At 39.3% G+C, this 18,560-nt stretch overlaps 1 protein-coding gene across 7 annotated transcripts in view; it reads right to left on the bottom strand.

The window, feature by feature from the left end:
* Positions 1-2,081: 2,081 nt before the first annotated feature.
* The window catches only part of radil (Ras association and DIL domains), a 28,862-nt gene continuing 12,383 nt past the window's right edge, over positions 2,082-18,560 (bottom strand). For 3 of the 7 annotated variants that reach the window (XM_044113137.1, XM_044113131.1, XM_044113132.1), the window contains 14 exons: positions 17,578-18,235; positions 16,269-16,399; positions 15,289-15,326; positions 15,007-15,158; positions 14,734-14,846; positions 14,446-14,562; positions 13,374-13,497; positions 8,906-9,078; positions 8,566-8,716; positions 6,958-7,184; positions 6,168-6,492; positions 4,239-4,378; positions 2,735-2,874; positions 2,082-2,534 (listed from right to left, as the gene is read on the bottom strand). In XM_044113137.1, coding sequence (XP_043969072.1) covers positions 2,435-2,534; positions 2,735-2,874; positions 4,239-4,378; positions 6,168-6,492; positions 6,958-7,184; positions 8,566-8,716; positions 8,906-9,078; positions 13,374-13,497; positions 14,446-14,562; positions 14,734-14,846; positions 15,007-15,158; positions 15,289-15,326; positions 16,269-16,399; positions 17,578-18,235 — 2,589 coding nt within the window. In that variant the 3' untranslated portion in view covers positions 2,082-2,434. The remainder of the gene's footprint in view (positions 2,535-2,734; positions 2,875-4,238; positions 4,379-6,167; positions 6,493-6,957; positions 7,185-8,565; positions 8,717-8,905; positions 9,079-13,373; positions 13,498-14,445; positions 14,563-14,733; positions 14,847-15,006; positions 15,159-15,288; positions 15,327-16,268; positions 16,400-17,577; positions 18,236-18,560) is intronic. The other 4 variants (XM_044113138.1, XM_044113133.1, XM_044113134.1 and 1 more) reach the window with 3 other exon arrangements.

The raw sequence follows: 18,560 nt of genomic DNA, 5'->3' as shown, positions 1-18,560 counted from the left end.
CAGATTACATGCATGAGGTGATGCACCATACAAACTAGATACAAAATTGAAATATTTCCAAAAAATAAATATAAAGCAGAGGAATAAAGTTCACAAGGAAATAACTGTGATTAATGGGGTAAAAGATGGTCTAAAGTCCCACATTTTTAAATTTCAACAGGTAATACATTCCAGATTTGACTCAAACTTGTTTTTGGACCTAAATTTCTCTTATAATGAACTTTTCTAGAATGAGAGCAGAGACACTGCAGCTAACTGGTGTGGTGTTCCATGCAGGAGGTGAAGCTCTGGGTCTAGTTGTCACTTTGGTCAGTTCATGACCTCATCCTTTGGACATTTCATCATCTGACTCTGAATTCTAAAATGCTGAACATATCGTTTAGTTGCACGTTTTATAACTTTGTATTTCACCCTTTGTTTCTTGATTGTACATCTGATCGTTGTTTGCCAGATGAATGATCAGAATTCTGATCGATTAGGAACCCTGATCAAACCAAAATAACTCTGAAGTAACCTCCTGCTAGGTGTTATTTGTTGAACTCATATCTTCATATTTATGACAACTGAGTAATTATAGAAAATGTTTTAAAATAACCAGTAGGTGAAAGACAGGTTAGTACAAATTGACAGTCTGAAATCTCCCACACCAAAGCGTTTCCATAACCAGACCCCAGATTGGCCCCTTGTCAGTTTTTTAACAATCTTGTTGTTACGATGTGTTGCCCTATCAAGCACAGAATGATGAAACATCCAACATAGCGCTTTTAATTCGTATGAAAGGCAGCGATGATGCAGGTGTTTGTTTCCATGATCTGCAGGGCCAATGAGACGGCGCTGATGGAGCAGCGAAGTCATGACTTACAATGGAGAAAAGAAGTTTTTATCATTTGTAGATTTACAGATATGTTTGCAAGTTTACTTGCTTTACTCAATTTGAGAATTTTTACTTAGTGAGAATTTGATATTATTGATAATCGATATTTTCCCTATCGTAAGTCTTATCTGGAATTGATTATTTTGTCTCCACATCAAAATCAAGTAACCATAAATAATATGCTTTGTTGACTTTTTCATGAGCAAACTTACATAAATATGGGATTGAATACTTATTTACCCCAACTGTGCTTAGGTTTTTTTTGATAAGCATCTATAGTTTTATCTTTAGAATGGCAGACACCAACACAAGATGCTCTTTAATGACCCAAATGAGTGGGTTCCATAATGCTGATTTGTTTCTGAACACACATTTCTGGGATTTGGCCGCCAATAGAAGAGCAGATTCAGTTTGGCCTCATGTTTGCAGCAGAATACCAGAAGTCTTGGAAGCTTCCAGGAATGTGCTAAAAGGTAACAGGCTAAGATAGCGCTACTGCCGTGAAATGATTTTAGCCTGGACAAGGAGGCAATCCTTCCTTCAAACTGTGTATACTGCGACTCCAATGTGCAGCAAGACACCAAAACATTGCTAAGCGAACTTATGCCGGTAGCTCTTTCACCCAACAGGGTCACCCAGAGATCAATGTTTTTTCCCCTTCCTAGTCTTTTCAAATTTATAAACATTAGCTCATCTTCCTTCAGATCCAGTTAAAATGTATTTGTCTATCAAAGGCAACTGGTTTCAACAGAAGATTCCTCCACGTGGATTCTTTTTAAAAGTTTTTGTTTTGTTCTAAACATGAACACTCCAGTGTTTTGTGTCATTGTATATGTTATAGCAGCATGTAAAAAAAAAACAGTTGCTGTAATGCACAAACCAGAATAAAGAAGTGGAAATAAATACAGAAGTTTTAAAAAAGGACACAAATAATTAAAGTCCCATCATTCCATAAAACATTATCCATCAATAGGTCTTTGTTTTTTTCTCCTCGCAAACAGGAATAAATCCCAAATTGCTTTCTGTTTGTCTGGCTGATAAAATATTTACAACTATTTACAGTGTGAACAGAGCGGCACTGAGGACCTGAAGCTCAATGTTTCCACCAGGACTCAGCTTCCTCAGCCAGAACCTTCAGGTGTTTTACATCCAAAGCCTGGTACAAAAAGTAAACATTCAATCACAAAAGTTTGATGGTGTCAAGAACTCCTAACAAACAACTTTATAAAACATTCATTTCCAAAAGCACGTCATCAAATGCCTTGACATAAACAGAAGGATGTCGCTCCAGTTTTACAAACAGCTGCTTCAGAGCGACAGCTGAGCGATGAATCAAGCTATTTCCATCTGGAACCAGAGCTGGAAATATTCCATAGATTGAGGAGAATCTCCTGTGCTTTAAACACCAGACTGCCTGGAGATGATTAATGAACATCCCTCTGATGCTATTTTACAAACTCAGGATTCCCAATCTGATATTTACATGTACATGTACATTTAGCTGTCTGAACCCTGCTGAGCTTTGCAGGTGTCAGCATCATGGTGCTAGCGGGGCAGTAGTCAGCAGGACGAGGCACTGATCTTCTCTGAGACCTCGGGGTCCGACTTGGCTACCAGGAAACGCAGTCGACCCCCTCCCAGACGAATCAGATCCACCGCGCTGTCAGGGCGAGTAAACGGAAGTGAGAGAGGGAGGAGAGGAAGAATCTGGTTACATGGAGCTCAGCAGAGACGGAGTAATAATAAACAGCACATCACTGTGTGAGCTTGAACTGATCAATCAGCTTAAGCCTTAAGAGGTCAACACCAGAGAGTATGATGAACACTGAGGGAAGACTGCTCTCTCCACCGCTCCTCTACCTCTGGTAGTCGGCTCCGATCAGACTGGTCCCATTCACTGCCAGGATGCGGTCACCGATCCTCAGCCTGCCGTCGGATGCAGCCGGCCCATCGGGGATCAGGGTCCGGATGTAAATACCGGGAGCGTTAAGGGGGGTGTGCTGCCAAATGGAGAGTTAGTTACTGCAGGTCAAGAGGATATAAGTGGGTTTAAAAGGCAGTTTAGCTAAAATACACACTGGTTACTAAAATAAGATCAGATTTATTTTGATTCTGTTTATAATTGATAATTTATCTAAAAATCTACATTTTAGACCTTTTTTACTTGGCAAGATTAGAACTGTGAAATTTCAAATTCCTGTCTGTTGCTTTTAATTTACAGTCAGCCCCAACGTTCAATCAGAAATGAGTAATGACTTCCATACTGAACTGCTTACATTTATTGACACCCCTGGCTTAAAATACATTCACATTTTATTGCAGCAGTATAATCTCACTACAACAAAATCAGAAAAATACAACCCTTTAACTTGAAAAGATTTATATCCAGGAAATAAAAAAAAAAAGAAAGAAAGAAACTGGATCTTGCAGTCACCAAGTCTCCATAACAACCAATAGACGCCTACTTGCCTACCATCACAGTTGTAATCACATGACTTTAACTTGTACTACAGTTGCAGTTTTGTGGTTGCTGAACCTTTAAGTAACAAGCAGTCCAGCCGAGCTTGGTGTAAAACAAAAATAATTATGTGGAAAAGTACAATATGTCCACAGTTTGTGACATTAGTCACACTTCTTCCAGTATGTGATGTCCGAAGAAGCTCATTTCAAATCACAATATTTTTCAAGAGAAGAATTAATGTTTGTGGTGCTATGAATTCTGTGCCATGCAGTCACCTGAAAAAGTAATACTTGATAATACAAAATTATGATTAAAAAAATTAAGTATTACTTTTTCATGGTGACTGCATATCATCACAATAGTACAACAAAATTTTGTGATAATATTCTGGATCTATATCGCCCACTCCCAAGTGTCGCTTGGTCTTACAGTTGGACTGTGATCCAAAACTCATGACCAGATCAACACAAACTGATTCAGAAGGTAAAGAAGTGAGTCGTCTTCCATAGTGAGGGAGGCAGGACTCAAAGATCCGACTCTCCTCCAACTTAACACTAAATGCCATCCTGTTGGTAAAGACAGGCTTCATAATGAATTGACAGCAGTGGTAACAATAATGTAGCACCACTGGTTTTATGAGTTATTTCTCATATTTTGTCCACTGAAGAAGCATACACATTTAAAGGTTATAGTTTCAGTGTGAGATTCTGAAAAAAAAAAAAGATTTTAAGGGTTTCTGTACATCATTTATGTGCTGTAAATGTCTTGTAGCTCTGCAGCACCTTCATAAAACCAACTGTATCTTATACTAATATGGTGCTCCAAAATTAAAAAAAAAATTTAAAATCAGATATATACTTCCTAAAAGTAACAGACCACAGGATATTTGTTCTGGAAACTTACCAGGCCGTCTATGAGTCCCATTCCCAGTCCGTAGGGTCCTTTGTCGAGTTCCACTACAAACACCACACACAAATCATCAGCAAGGGAAGGAGCTCCGGGGGAGGAGACAGGGAAAGGAAACTCACAGCCACTAATACATCCTGCAGAGGATACACACACACACATACACACACACCCAAAGGCACAAAAACACACAGAGCAGTTTGCTGTGGGGTTTGACAAACATCAGACATCTCATCAGAAGGGTCAGTGCTGACCTAGAACAACACAAACGAGAGTCTACAGCTGTCACTACTGTTCACACAGCCGACCTCTCCACACGCTGCAGCACAACCTAACAGCTGAGATCAGAAGTGTGACGGATTTTATCGGCTCGTTTTGACTGAGGTCTAACACAAACACAAAGCTATCAGAGTCCAGGTTCCAGAGTGCAACTAAAGCTCTACCCTTGATTTTAATAGAACATAAAAACATCTGATTAATTTATGTAACTGATATAAATAGTGTGGGTAGTGGCTGATCACTTCACCTAAAGGTAATCAGGATTAAGTTTCTTATGTTTTCTCCTACATATTATGTTGTTTTTAAGTTATTTAAGTGCCCAAAGGTCTGTATTATTATTATTATTATTGTTGTTTTCTTTTGTTGTTAACTTTCCCCTGATTTCCCCAATCAGGGGAAAGTTAGGAAAAACTTCCAAGTACAAGACAATTGCTGTTGCATTGAGAAGGCGCAAATCCAAAATCCAGCTCTAATAGCTAATTGGCCATTAGGGGGAGACAAAACACTAAAAGTAGTGATGAAAATCCAATTTCCGAATATGATCAAGCACCAATTTATTGGCATTGAGAAAAATAAAATGTGGCAAAAAAAGCAACAAATTCAAATTTAAAAGTACTTTCTTGACCCCAAAGGGAAATTAAAAGCTACCAAACCTAATCAAACACATTTTCCTTAATTTATTACATACACACATTTGATCTAGATTCAAGTCAATTCAGAAAATAAGTTACAAAATATTTGAACAGAGTAAAAAATAAACTGCATTGTCTGTCTGATATGTTATTCTGTAGCAGATCATGTTCTGAAACCAGTGAAACCAGTGAAATGTGAAGACTCAGATTTCCATCCATCTCCAAATGGTTTCTTTCAGCATCTCCAGTTAGCCTGCAGCTGTTCAAGTGTTCCATTTTGTTCCATTTTTTCTTCATTACCTGACTTGTCTGTTACTGCAATTTTAATTTTGTTATTAGAATTTCAACACTAGTATGCATGGTTTTCAGAAATCTGAAAATAGGGTAGCTGAATACCCTTTATTATTATTAACCCTGAAAATCATCCAGTACAGCCAACTGTCCTCACAGGTCACATAATAAATATTGCCCAGCTGTGTGTTTTAATCTCTGTTCTGTGATGAGTCCTGTAATAAAATAAAGCAATATCCTAACCTCTGAACATCTCATGGATCACTGCTGAATCCATCACCAACAGTGATGGAAGAGTTTTCATAAATTCTGATTCACTAAACTTTCAGGCCAGACAAGCAGAGTTTTAACGAAGAAACCAAGAGGCCCAGGGCAACTCTGAAAGGAACTGTAGAGATCTACGACTCAGGCAAAAATGTCAGTCTCTAAACGTGCAAAGCTGACTGATTAATCACTTGCAGCTTTAATTATGTCAAATGTGGTTCTGCAAAGTATTGTCTCAATTTGTTCAAAGTTTTGAAAACCATTTTATTTTTCTTACATTTGTTTACTATGTTGTACTTTATTTTGATGTATCACTTTACATTCAAATAAAATGTTAAACTCTGAAAACATTCCAAGGGTATGAATAATTTTGCATGGACGTGTGTATGGTCAGTGTGAAAGTATGGCTTCTACTATATGTTATGTTTTTATTCACCCTGGACATTGTGCTTGGTCCTACCTTCCAGTCCATTTGTGAGGAGTCCATTTGTCTTCTTACATTCTGCTAGAGTTCTGGCTGAGCAGCCATTAGTCTGAATGCTGGTGCAGAGAATGGGCCCCACTACACCTCCCCCCTCTGGGTACAGGGGGGTGTTGGGTGGGGTCAGTAGGCAGGATGGGTCCGGGTTGGCTGCAGGAGGATGGTGAATGGTTCCGTTCCTTCTGAGGCTGTGGGTTTGTGTCTGGCCCGGGAGCCGGTCTCGTCCCCTCTCCTCTGATTCCGTCTCATCCCCGGCACCCCCCCCAGAGCGGGGGCTGCTGTGGGCCGGAGGTAGCAGCTCCCTCTGGGTTGTCAAAGGAATGACAGACTTTAGAGGACAAACTTAATGATATGACAGATGGAATTGAGTTTGTCTCTCACCACTGATACAGGATGCACTTTGTTTCTAAAAATAAGACGTCAGTTGATATGATTAGTTTCAATTTATAATCCTTTTATTTACAAACCTTCCTCTTAGTGCATCAGGGACTGTATGAATCTCTGGTGTACATATAAGGTGTTCTAACACTGAAGATTATGGTCTAGTCAGCTGTTCCCAATAATTAGACATCCCAAAGTCTAATCAGATTAACCATGATTTAACTGTGTCTAGGTTTGTGTGAGTGCATGTGTATGTGAGCCGGAGTTGGCCAGAGAAGAAGGTTTTGTCTTTTGATTGAGAAGTTTTTATAATCCCACAACTACTGCAGCTGCTGGGTCACATGACCTGGATTAGTGGGAGGTGTTCTTATGGATGGATTTTTCTGACCTGGATGTCCGGCCAGTCGGCCGTGTTGGTTCCATTGGACTGTGTGTGCACACTGGGAGTGGTGTTGTGAGTCTGAGTCTTGGTCCTCAGACTCCACAGGTAGTGACGGACATAGAGCAGCTGTCTGTAGATGCTGTCCTCCACACACTCGCTGTCCAGGTCCACTCTGAACCCTGAGCTGGGCAGCACAATGGGTGGGTGGTTCTCAAAGCTTTCCAGGAGGTCAACTGAACACGCAACAAAAACATATAGTTAAGCACAAAATTATTCATACCTCTTTACAATAGTTCTGTTCTGACTGGAAGATATTTTAGAGAGACCCAGTCAGAGTCCTGACTTAAATCCGACGGTGGTCAGAATACTTCGAAGACCTCCTCAATCCCACCAACATGCCTTCCTGTGAGGAAGCGGAGCCTGGGGTCTCTGGTGTTGAGGTCACTGAGGTGGTTAAAGAGTTCCTTAGTGGAAAGGCCTCAAAGGGGGATGAGATTCTACCAGAGTTTCTTAAATCTCTGGATGTTGTACGGTTGAGTTGGTTGATGCAACTCTAGAGAGGAGATAGTCAGATAGTCAAACCTCTGATCCAGCAAGAGCAGTGTGGTTTTCGTCCAGGTCATGGAACACTGGACCAGCTCTACAGGGTCTTGCAGGGTTTCTGAGAGTTTGCTCAACTGGCTACATGTGCTTTGTGGACTTGAAGAAGGCATTTGACCGTGTCCTTCGGGGACGTTCCTACGTTCCTACACTCATTTATAGTCGCAAGTTTTGTGTCATGATCGTACGAACAAGATCATGGATACAAAAGACCAAGCCAGTTGAGGATTTAAATCTCTATAAATATATATGAAGAGCTAACACTTATTTTATTGTATTGTTTATTCTGACGACGAATCATAAAAAATATTGGCACGTTCTTTCAACCACTTAAGTCCTTTTTTAGACAATATTAGAAATATAAAAAAGGAACTGAAGTATTTATTTGAATCTAAAAGAAAACTGAACATTATACTGGCGACAATCCAATAACATAGCATTACTTTAGTATTACTTTATTACATTTGAAGCAAAAGATGCATCTGCTGCTAAAAATTACTTCTAACATTGATAACATCAATATGTGAAAAACTCAGCCCTTTCTGCTCGACTTAACATCAGTACAGTTTTATTTGATTAACCATTTAATAACTGGATAGCAAAAAGAGCCTAACAGGGTTTTTTTTCCACAGAACTTGAACCAGGTGAAGCCAAAACTATGCCACTTGAAGAGTTCTGGGTAAAACATATTATAGTCAAAGGTTCTTTTTTTAAACCTACATGCAGAATGTTAAGATTTGTATACACTTTTGGCTTATTAATACTCTTAGTATGTTGGTTTATCAGCAATTTGAGTATATATTTCAGTTAATGATTGATCTATTACTAATTTAGTTGATTATTTCAATAATTGATCCATTGTGTTTTATTGATTCAAGCCATCTAAGGATGGCTATCAGCTTCTTCCATCTATGTTATCCAAAAATAAAGATAACTGCAGTCATTCAGAAATGATGAGCACAATCATTTAACAATAATGGGCCTTTATGTCATCGTTACTTGTCACACCTCTACCTGATCTATAGATATAAGCCTCGTCCTCACTGCTGGGCTGCCAAACTGGGACAGGACCTATCTCTGCTGTCAGCTGGTACTGGGTGAGGATCCTGTGGAGCTGGACTGGTTTCAGAGATGGGTGCTCACTGGACAACACTCGCCAACTCAACTGCAGACAAAGCAGAAAAAAATTTATCTGACTTTATTCAGGTTAAAGTCAAAACCTAAAATATACCTTAAAGATGACAAACATGAGGTTCTTGAGATGCTGCCTGACTTGTTTAGGACTAATAATAATGTGGAACATTTCTTCAAACAATACCTCGATTAAGTATGAGCATGCTTTTGTGTGGGTCACCTGTGTGAGCTGCTGTGGGGGCGTGGCCACTATGGACACAGTACTGTTGAGTTTGGTGAAGAACTTTTCAGCCAGATGTCCCAGACCGGACTTGGTTGCCCATTCCATCAGCATTCGCAAACATGCCTGGATTTGCAGCGACTTCGAACGCTGGAACCAACCCCGGGCTGGACCTGTACGCACGTACACACACACACACACACACACACACGCACACACGACACTACATAAAATTCTGTCCATCAGAAAAAGGCAAAATAAAATACAAACTTGTGCTTATGTAAATTTCTGTCTTGGTGTGTTGCTCTGTATCACAATAGACATAAGTTTTTAGTTAAGCTTTGATTGAAGAAAGTGAAACAATAGGTTGCAGAATGTAAATGTGGTGTTGCAGAAGACCTCAGCTGGCTGCAGAGAAGACCAGCTACAGTCTGCAGCTCTGCTGTACTGGTACTATCAAACACTGATGGCTGCCAATAGACTTTTTGTTTCACCACTAAGTGAAATAGATGGCTAACTTTGCAGTAATAATAACACATTTATGGTTTCTGGGCTAATCATTGTGAAGCTGCATGACAGGAAAGCTTGCAGTGTTCTATAAGAGAAGAAAAACCATGCAACAAAAGCATCTCCCTGAAAAAAAATAATTTTCAAATTTTGTGGATGCAACAAAACAACAGAACAATACACTGTGCAATGTCAATTAAAATAGGTTGGACTGAAACACATGGTCAGCTATGATTCCCCAACTTCAATGCGTTCAACCACTGAAAGCAGCCAGTAGACTTTTTTCAGATAAATTATGTTCTCTGTGCTTGGTGCTCATACTCAGAAGAAGTGATGGCTACTATACTGCACACACAGACTGATTATCATAACAGTCTCTACCTAGTTTCAAAATCTTGGTTCTTTGGCTTCCATCCTCAAACTCCCCAATACATAAAAAAAAGCAACTACAAAAAGCATGTTTTACACAAGTAGCCAGAATATATATGCCACACAGAATGATCTCTTTTCAACAGCTTTGAATGAAGGAGATAAAAAACAGGGATAGGAGATGGAGACTCGTCCTGGTCTGTTTTTTTCCTGGTATTGGGCTCAGTTTTGGAATGTTATGCCTCGGTTTTGTTCCTGTTTTGTCAGGCTTTGAGAAATTAGGTTCAGCTCTTCCTCTACTTGTTTCTCCTCATGTTCGTCACCTCTTATGATTTCTACATTCTGATCGATTTCAACACGCTCTGGTTCAAAATGAAAAGGCTTAACGATTTTGGTTGGAGGAAGGTAGTTCAGTTGAACCTATAGATGCCCTTTACCCAGAATGCATTGCAGCACGAACAACATGGCAATGTTCGTGTGACAATATTTCATTAAAATTTATAAAAACTAAACAACCTACAGTATTATTACTGTGTTGTTTTACATTTAAAATTAATATTTCTCAACTAAATTCTATTGTAACAACTAATTATGGATCCCTTTAAGATTTTATACAAATACCAATTATGCTTATAGTGCCTCACAGTCCTAGGCAGATCAGATCACAATTTGGTTTTCATCCAACCTGCTACACTCCCAGAGTAGTATTACTGCCTGTAACAACCCGTTCCACTGGAGAACAATGCAGACGAGGATATGGAGAAGAAGGTGGACATCATAAGTTACATCAACTTCTGCAGGGATGTTGGGATACCAGTGAGGACTGCACATTGTTTTCCAAAAAATAATCCATGGGTCACCTAAAGGAGCTTCTCAATCATGAAAAGTGGGCTTTTGAGAAAAAGGAGAAGCTGAGTTTTGTTCTATAAGACCTGAAGAAGAGACAGATCAGACAGATATCTATATTTATTATCTAAATATAGATAATAAAAAATGGGTGTTGACTTCTCCCTTATTTTGTGGATAACAGCTTACCTTACTAAGAGACCACAGATTGTCCAACTGCAAAAATGTCTAGGGAATCATTTAGAGCAACACAGGAGCCTATGGTACAATCTGGACCCATTTCTGTTCACTCCATACCCAGGAAATTGGAAGTATATCTCAGAGACCTGTCACACTGAAAATTATTTTGACAGCAACTATTGTTCCGGTGTTTCACACTGTCGATGTAAACCTCCGACAGAACGCTGACCAGAGCTGCACCGTTTCTCTCTTCCTTAATGCTGTTCGTTCTTCAGAGAGACGAGCTGCTAAATCACAGCTGTCAATCAAATCGTTTCCGTGCAATACTTGGCTCGGTACTGAAGAACAATACAGGACAATATAAAGTACTACTCCTGAATACTACTACCCCTGAAGTAGGTACAAAAATCTAAGATTGTCACAACAAATGTTGTGCAACATTTGTTGTTGCAACTCCAGATTCGCTAATCGAAATGAATCTGGCAGTGGTGGACCGGGACCGAACCGGTTAGGGGAGAACTACTGTTGCAGAAAAACTGTTTATCTGCCATTAGTAGACATACTGACTAGCCAGAGCAATAGTGGAAGGCTCCATGGTAGTGAAGCAGTTGTAGCGTAGCAGATATAAAGGGGGAGGGTAAGAAGCATGTAGACAAGACAGATTGGTAGCACTAAGACCCTCCTCCTGGTTCTGATTGGTTGTTTCTGACAGTGATGGGTTTCCTCTGCAGTTAAAACTGGGAGCACTGGGAGAGCAGAGGAGCTTGATTTTTTTTCACAGATTACCTTTAGTGTCAAAACATAATGATAATTTTAACAAATATGTAAAATTTAGTAAAGGTTACATATCACAGCTTTAATACTTCAAAAGCACAAGAAATATTGTTGGACTTCAGAAGATAGAAATTCCCCACCCTCTGCTTTCCCTCCTTGAAGTAGTGCAGAACTACTGTTTGGTGAAATACTTGCAACTGGATAAGCTAATGACAAAAGCTAGCTCAGTAATTGGCAATAGACTGATGTCATTACATATGTGGAGACGGCCACACTGAACAAACTAAAAGCAATAATGGACAACAGCAGATACCTGCTTCAAAACCTCCTGGTCAGCTAGAAAAGCAGCTGTAGCAAAGCCTGGTGCTTATGCTGACTGCTCTCCAGAACTGAGTGGATCAGATCTTTCGTTCCCAGAACACTTAGACTTTTTAAAACTCTTTGATACTATATGTATATCATGGTATTTAATATGTTTAATTTGTATATCTTTTTTGAAAAATATTATTAATTGCATATCTGTAGGTGCATTTGTGGTTGGTGCTACTGGATATGTGAATTTCCCTCTTCTGCATTAATAAAGTATCTATGTTTGCATCTATCTAGAACGCAGACATGTCTGTACAGAAACTGCACATGACAGGAAGCTGCTAGCAGACAATGAACTGTGAGCATTATCTGCTGACTGCATACACATTACCCTTTACAATACTCCACCATATGTTCTGGATGTACACACACACAGACACCCTCTTCGAAGTAATAGGCTTATGTCTGGGCATACAGTAATCTATGTTGGGATGAAGGATCTCATACAGACAAGACATCACATTGCTGTGTGATGTCTTGTCTGTATGAGATCCTTCATTATTCCACCTTGCATTATTCGTCAAGGTGGAATAATGCTTTAGAACAGCTGTTTGCACACAGACCCACATGCACACATTTAGATGACCCAATCAAGAAAGTCAAACTAAACACACACTCTATCCTGATCTGGAATGTAACATAATGTGAACTGTGTTTATGGGGCCTCTGAAGTGATGTGATGTGAAGGAGTTATTGTGTGAGCGTGAGCCTTGTGGAGTGCCCAGTGCAAACGTCAGCTATACCTGCCATAAACTCATTCCCTTGTTTCCATGGACACCATCAGCAGTGAAATATCAATGAGTGACGGAAGAGGGTATGAAGGAGGGAGGAGGTAAGGAGAAAAGCTGCCAACAAAATGGGGAGTGATGAGATGTAGTTGGGGAGGAGATGGAAGACTGTGTAAAGGCATTTCTCCTTCTCCCTTTGCCAGACTTTACCCATGTCTCACCAGTTAATGAAGACATATGGCATAATTCAGAGTGTGCTTGTGTGTGTGTGTGACAAAAGATATAAGGTGAGTTATCCAGAAATGTTGAAAATTGCTTAAATAAAATAAAATTTAATTAAAAATTAAATACTGTTTCTGTACTTGAAGCCAGTAGTACACAATTAGCAAGGTCATCATATCCACTCCACCACCCAGGCCCTCACCCTGCCACTTTTTCAGATCTACCGCTGATCTTCTTTGTCAAACCCCCTGATGGCCAGATGGAAAGAACGAGGGAGGAGGGGGAGAAAGCTGAAGAGGAGGGGAAGCAGAATGCAGATAGGAGAAGGGCACAGCGGACAAATCTTTGATAGTCCCTGTCAAAATGCTGGCAAGGACGAAAGGGCACACACTTGCATATACTAAACAACTATGCACACTAATAAGGATGTTTAACAGACAATAGTGTGGGACTGTGTGTGTTATTTTTTTTACCTTTGTCCAGTAACTGGTTAAGCAGTGAAACATTGGAGAAGAAGAAGAGGTAAGCAAACATCTGAGCCTGGATCTCTGGGTGAACCAGGTAACCATGGAGAAGCTCCTGTGCACTCTGAAAAACCTGCAGACACAAAGAAATCAACTTTTTAGAACAGAAATATCAATACCACTGATGCTTTGTGACATTCTACAATATATATTCAGTCTGTTCTATGATCTCTGATCTGAAGACGCTTGTAGCAGTTTTACTTGAATTTGAGGAGTAAAACTACCACAAACACCCAAGAATGTTGATCATTAACCGATTTTCTGTTTGAACGAAAATAGACACAATTGTGTCCTGTGCTTCTTTAGAATATGTTTCTTTGTTTTGTTTGTTTCATTTCCTCAGAGTTCAAGAGTTTTTAATTCTGCTTCAGAATGAAAAAACTATCAAAGTGGTTGTTGATGATTGCAGCTCCAGATCACCTGATTGTATACCCTTAATCCAATCTCCCACTAATTTCCAATCTGCTACAACTGTACTTTTGGAAGTTTCCATTCCTAAAATACAGTTACATCTTTGTAACTTTTTTCAGATTGCTCTTAAGAACAGCTGCTAAACCAGAAGCCTAACAGTTAATAACAAACTTGAAAAATATTTTTTGAAAATGCAGGATCTCATGGATCAATTGTCAGCCTTTATTATATAAACTTTAATGAAGACACAGTGGGTGTCAAAATATGAGTTTGCCTCAGCTTTTTCTCAATAAAAGCTCAGCTCAATAATTCTCAGTGAGCTCCAGTCCCTTTTTGTAATTAGACAGACAGTTATAATTAACATGCTAAATTGACAAAAAATAAAAAATAAAAATTCAATTATACTTGTGAGAACTGTTTCTCAAAACATTTCAATTTCTGCAAGGAAAATGTAAGGAATAAAATTCATTCAAGTTCAACATCACCATACTTGGCACTTTAGCTTTGACTAATACCTGCACACTTCTACATTTATGACATTTTGTTGCAAAATCCAATGTGGTTTCTGTGCAATGACAATAATGTAAGTCTAGGTCTGCTCTATGCTTACCTGCAGGACTCTGCGGACAGGTTCAGGAAACCCGACACCCCCTTTCCAGCAGGGCTGAGAGCTGTCGACTGGGAATGGATTACAGTCTAATAAACCAGGCAACACCACATAAAGAGCCTACACACAAACACAAACATGTGCCATGATCAAGATGATCTCAATCTACAGATGCACCACTTTTATTTCAGGTATGTTCAATACAAGGATAATATGGACAATTTATGTTTGTAACCAGCTCAGTTTTTAAAACATAAAGAAAATAGTGCCAAAGCAATAATGACAGAGAACCTTAGTGATATAATAGACACACTGCTGGAATGTGTACATGATCACTTCCTCCAAGATAGTCATAGCCTCTTCATTGGCTGTTATGGTCGCCGATAACAACGACTCTTTTGACCCTGGACAGAGATGACAAGAGACACAAGGACCTTTAAGAGGTTGCAGGAAAAAGGAAAGTGATGTGTACAGATGTGTCATATCTGCTGCATGTCTGTGAGAAATGGTTCCTCAGCCAGGCCATTTCCACTCATCATTCAGACTGAGTGTGTGGTGTGTTACCTTGCAGAGTCTCTATGCTGTGTGTGTAGGCTGGTGCCCTTTGCTGGATAAAGTAGAGGATCTCAATTGAGTTTGACATCCAGAAGAAGATGGTCTGCAAGTCTGGGATCAGGTCTGAGATGCTGAGTAAAGACAAGGAGGCTGGGTCCTGACTACACACACGCAAGGTGACACGTTACGTTGTTATGAAGACACAGTGACACAAACAACAGCATACAGACAGTAACACATAGGTACACATTATTTCTTTCTATGCAGCATAAGTTAGAAAGCGATACTCACTGCTGAGCTTGCTTCTGAGCCAGCTCCTTTGTCTTCTCCTGCAAGCCACACACACACACACGCACACACACACCAATTAAGTTCCCATTGAACTTGCAGGATCTGCGTAGGTGAATTACACTTCTTTTAATGCATTAGCAAGCTTTCTAAAGAAACATCATTGACATTTACAAAAGCCTGGCAGACTCAGAATACTGAATTTATGTAATTTAATTTTTCATAAATGCCTTTGAAAGCCTGTATGACACTTTTGCTATGTTTAACTAGTGTTTCTAAAATCTGATCATCAAATTTCCAAAAGGATATTTGTTCTAAATTGATGCTGTAGAAACATATGAAAAACAATTAGCTTTTATTCTGAATACAAACTCTGTAACTTTACATTTCCCAGTTGAATGACTGTACTAAAAACACAAAGATTTGCTTTGTAACCAATAGCTAAATCCTTTTTTGCCATTACAGCAATTTAATGGCCTTTGTAACTGCTTAGTAACCCAATGTGTGTTCTCACTTGAAAGACTCATTCAATGATTTCTATATGCCAATATACATGCTAAAATATGATTAAAACCTCAGTTAATCTAGGTTTGACATAACATTGGCCACTTTCCATCTCATCTCTACCAGCGGCTCTGAGTGGAGGCATGGCCTAAACCAGAGTCAGTGAATGCTCAACAACAACTGCATTTAATGAAATAACTGCGGTGCAAATAAGATAAAACATCTCAGAGGAGAACATGTGTATGTAAACTTCTGGTTTCAACTACAATGTTTGGTTAAGGTACAGAGAATTTTCTATGGGGAAAAAAAAGGAATAAACAAAAACACATTAGGATCTAGTATAGTTTGAATTCTAGACAAACTATGCTAGCATTCAAACTATGCTAATACAAATCATTTTGAATGCTAGCCTATCAGGGTATTCCTCTAATCTGAGATAACCAATGTACAATTTCACCAATACATGTACTGACACCAACCCATGCAATGGTTTGGATTCGACGGACGATCTTCAGCAGGAGTTTGCCAAAACTGCCAGGAGGGAAGGTCGATGCAGAGTGTTGTATACACAGACACAGTAGGTAGGCAGGCGTCAGCTTATGGTCGTCTCCTGGGGGGCAGACATTTTAAAGACCAGTTGAAAAAATACTATTGACTTATTTTTATGTGGAGGTGTATATCCAATGTACACATTCATAATGTAATCATCACAATATTTATAGACATAGGCTAACTCCTCCTACATGAGAATAAGGTGATATAGTTGATAAAATGGGAGCATACAGTTAACTGTCATGGATGAAGACAAATACTGTGTGACTCCTGTCTTTTTAAGAGAGGAAGACATCAACCAAGCTGACTCTAGAGAGATGTCACTTGTATATTTGACTTTCTGTAACTTTCTTTGCTGGAGCTCGTTTAGCATAAAACAGAACTAATTGTTTAAAAATCAGAGGTTTGCTTTTTCTATTCTGCAGGGCAGAAAAAATATAAGCACCAACTTGTAAGACATGATTAGACTTGGTATAAACAGAAGAGATGTACATTCTGACAACAAATCTGACATCTTTTGGAATCAAGTTGTTGATGCAAAAAGTACTTTTTTATGTTTTGTCAAAATTGCTGCTATGATCATTTATCAAAGTTAGTATCAAATATAGACTGATTCGCCCTCTGGAGAAACAGTCTATATTTGATATATTAAAATATTAATGCAAATATTTTTGCAATAAATAAATAAGCTAGGTTAGATGTTGTGCTTAAATAAAATAAAATAATCAAATAAAATTCTAAAAAAATTGTTTCTAATCTGTGTTTAAGGGTTACATAAAACTATACAGCAATAATTTCTATCCAAATTCAACACTGTGATGCAGTCTCAAAACTATCCAAACCTCAGAGTAGAATTCTTCAAAAAATAACACATTTTCATAATAGACATGATCTCAGATTCGACTAATCACTGGATTCATTAATATCATCAGACATTTCTTTCCACATTATGGTGCCAGTATTGTGAGAATTATCTTGTAATAATGTTTGAAAATCTGTTCAATAAAACAGAACTGAAAAATATAAAATCTAGGATTTCTTACCGTATATACTTGCACCATGTTAAAAATCTAATTAGACATAATACAATTTAATCATTATAATTGTATTAATGTCACCTTTATCAATAATAATAATACATGAGTGATAAATTCTAGAATTGTGCTGCTAAAGGTGGCAGCACGCTGGAGTAGCTCTGCACTTATATTGAGATTTTTTCTTATAAAAGGTACTGACCTCCAGGTTCAATGAGAGAGACGATTCTATTCAACAGCTGGTCCTCATGAGCTTGGTCAAACTCCAGCTGTAGCTTTCTTTTTTGACCTCCTCCTCCTCGTCCTGCTGTTTCACCTCCTGACACCATCCCAACACCACGAGGTTTCACCAGGTGTGGCTTGAAGCTACGTCTAACTGCCGGGACACTGACCACTTGTGCAGTTTTGTCCTTCAGTACAGAACCGCACATTTTACAAGTCTGAGTCCCATCCTCCTCCTCCTCTACCCCTGAATCATAAAGCTGCCCCAACGTGCGTAGCCGTGCCAAGGTTTGAGCAGGCAGGGGCTTGGCGCCCGTGGGGTCCTTGTAAAGGAAGATGTAATGTGCTCCAAAGGAGAGAAGGTCGCCATGTCGCAACGTCGTTGTGCGCTCACAGCGGGAAAAGTTCACCAGCACAGTGGCGTTGAGTACAGGCTCAACAGCTACACAGGAACGATGAGTCTCTGCCAAATCGTCTCCCTTGTTGCTGTTGGTATGATGATGTGGTGCAGGGACTCGGCGCAACCGGCAGTGGAGGGGAAGGATGTCAGGTGAGAAGAGGCATATGTTGGGGCGGGCTGATGGGGTCTCCTGACCCACTGTGTGCTGCTCCCTGTTCAGAAGATAAACCAGGCAGTCCTGCAAAAACACAGAAGAATCATTGGTACATTTAGGCCTGAAAAACAACTCGAATCCCTTGACCCTTTTTATATCTTGGACAGGTAAAACCATAAACCTCAATGTATTCTATTGGAATTTGTATCTGATAGACAAACACAAAGTAGTGCTTTGGAATGGAGGGAAAATTTTAAATTGTTCACCATTAAATCTGAAATGTGACTTATTTATTTTGATACCCCGGAATAAAATCAAGTGCAATCAGTTGAGTTTAAGACATTTAAACAAAAACAGCAGACACTGTTCAAGACCCAACAACAGCAATTATCAGAGAGGCAGGATCTCT

This window comes from Gambusia affinis, linkage group LG04 (assembly GCF_019740435.1).
Source record: "Gambusia affinis linkage group LG04, SWU_Gaff_1.0, whole genome shotgun sequence".
In the NCBI taxonomy this organism is placed as follows: Eukaryota; Metazoa; Chordata; class Actinopteri; order Cyprinodontiformes; family Poeciliidae; genus Gambusia; species Gambusia affinis.
The sequence above is the reverse complement of the archived record's forward strand: the minus strand, read 5'-3'. Positions and strand labels throughout refer to the sequence as shown.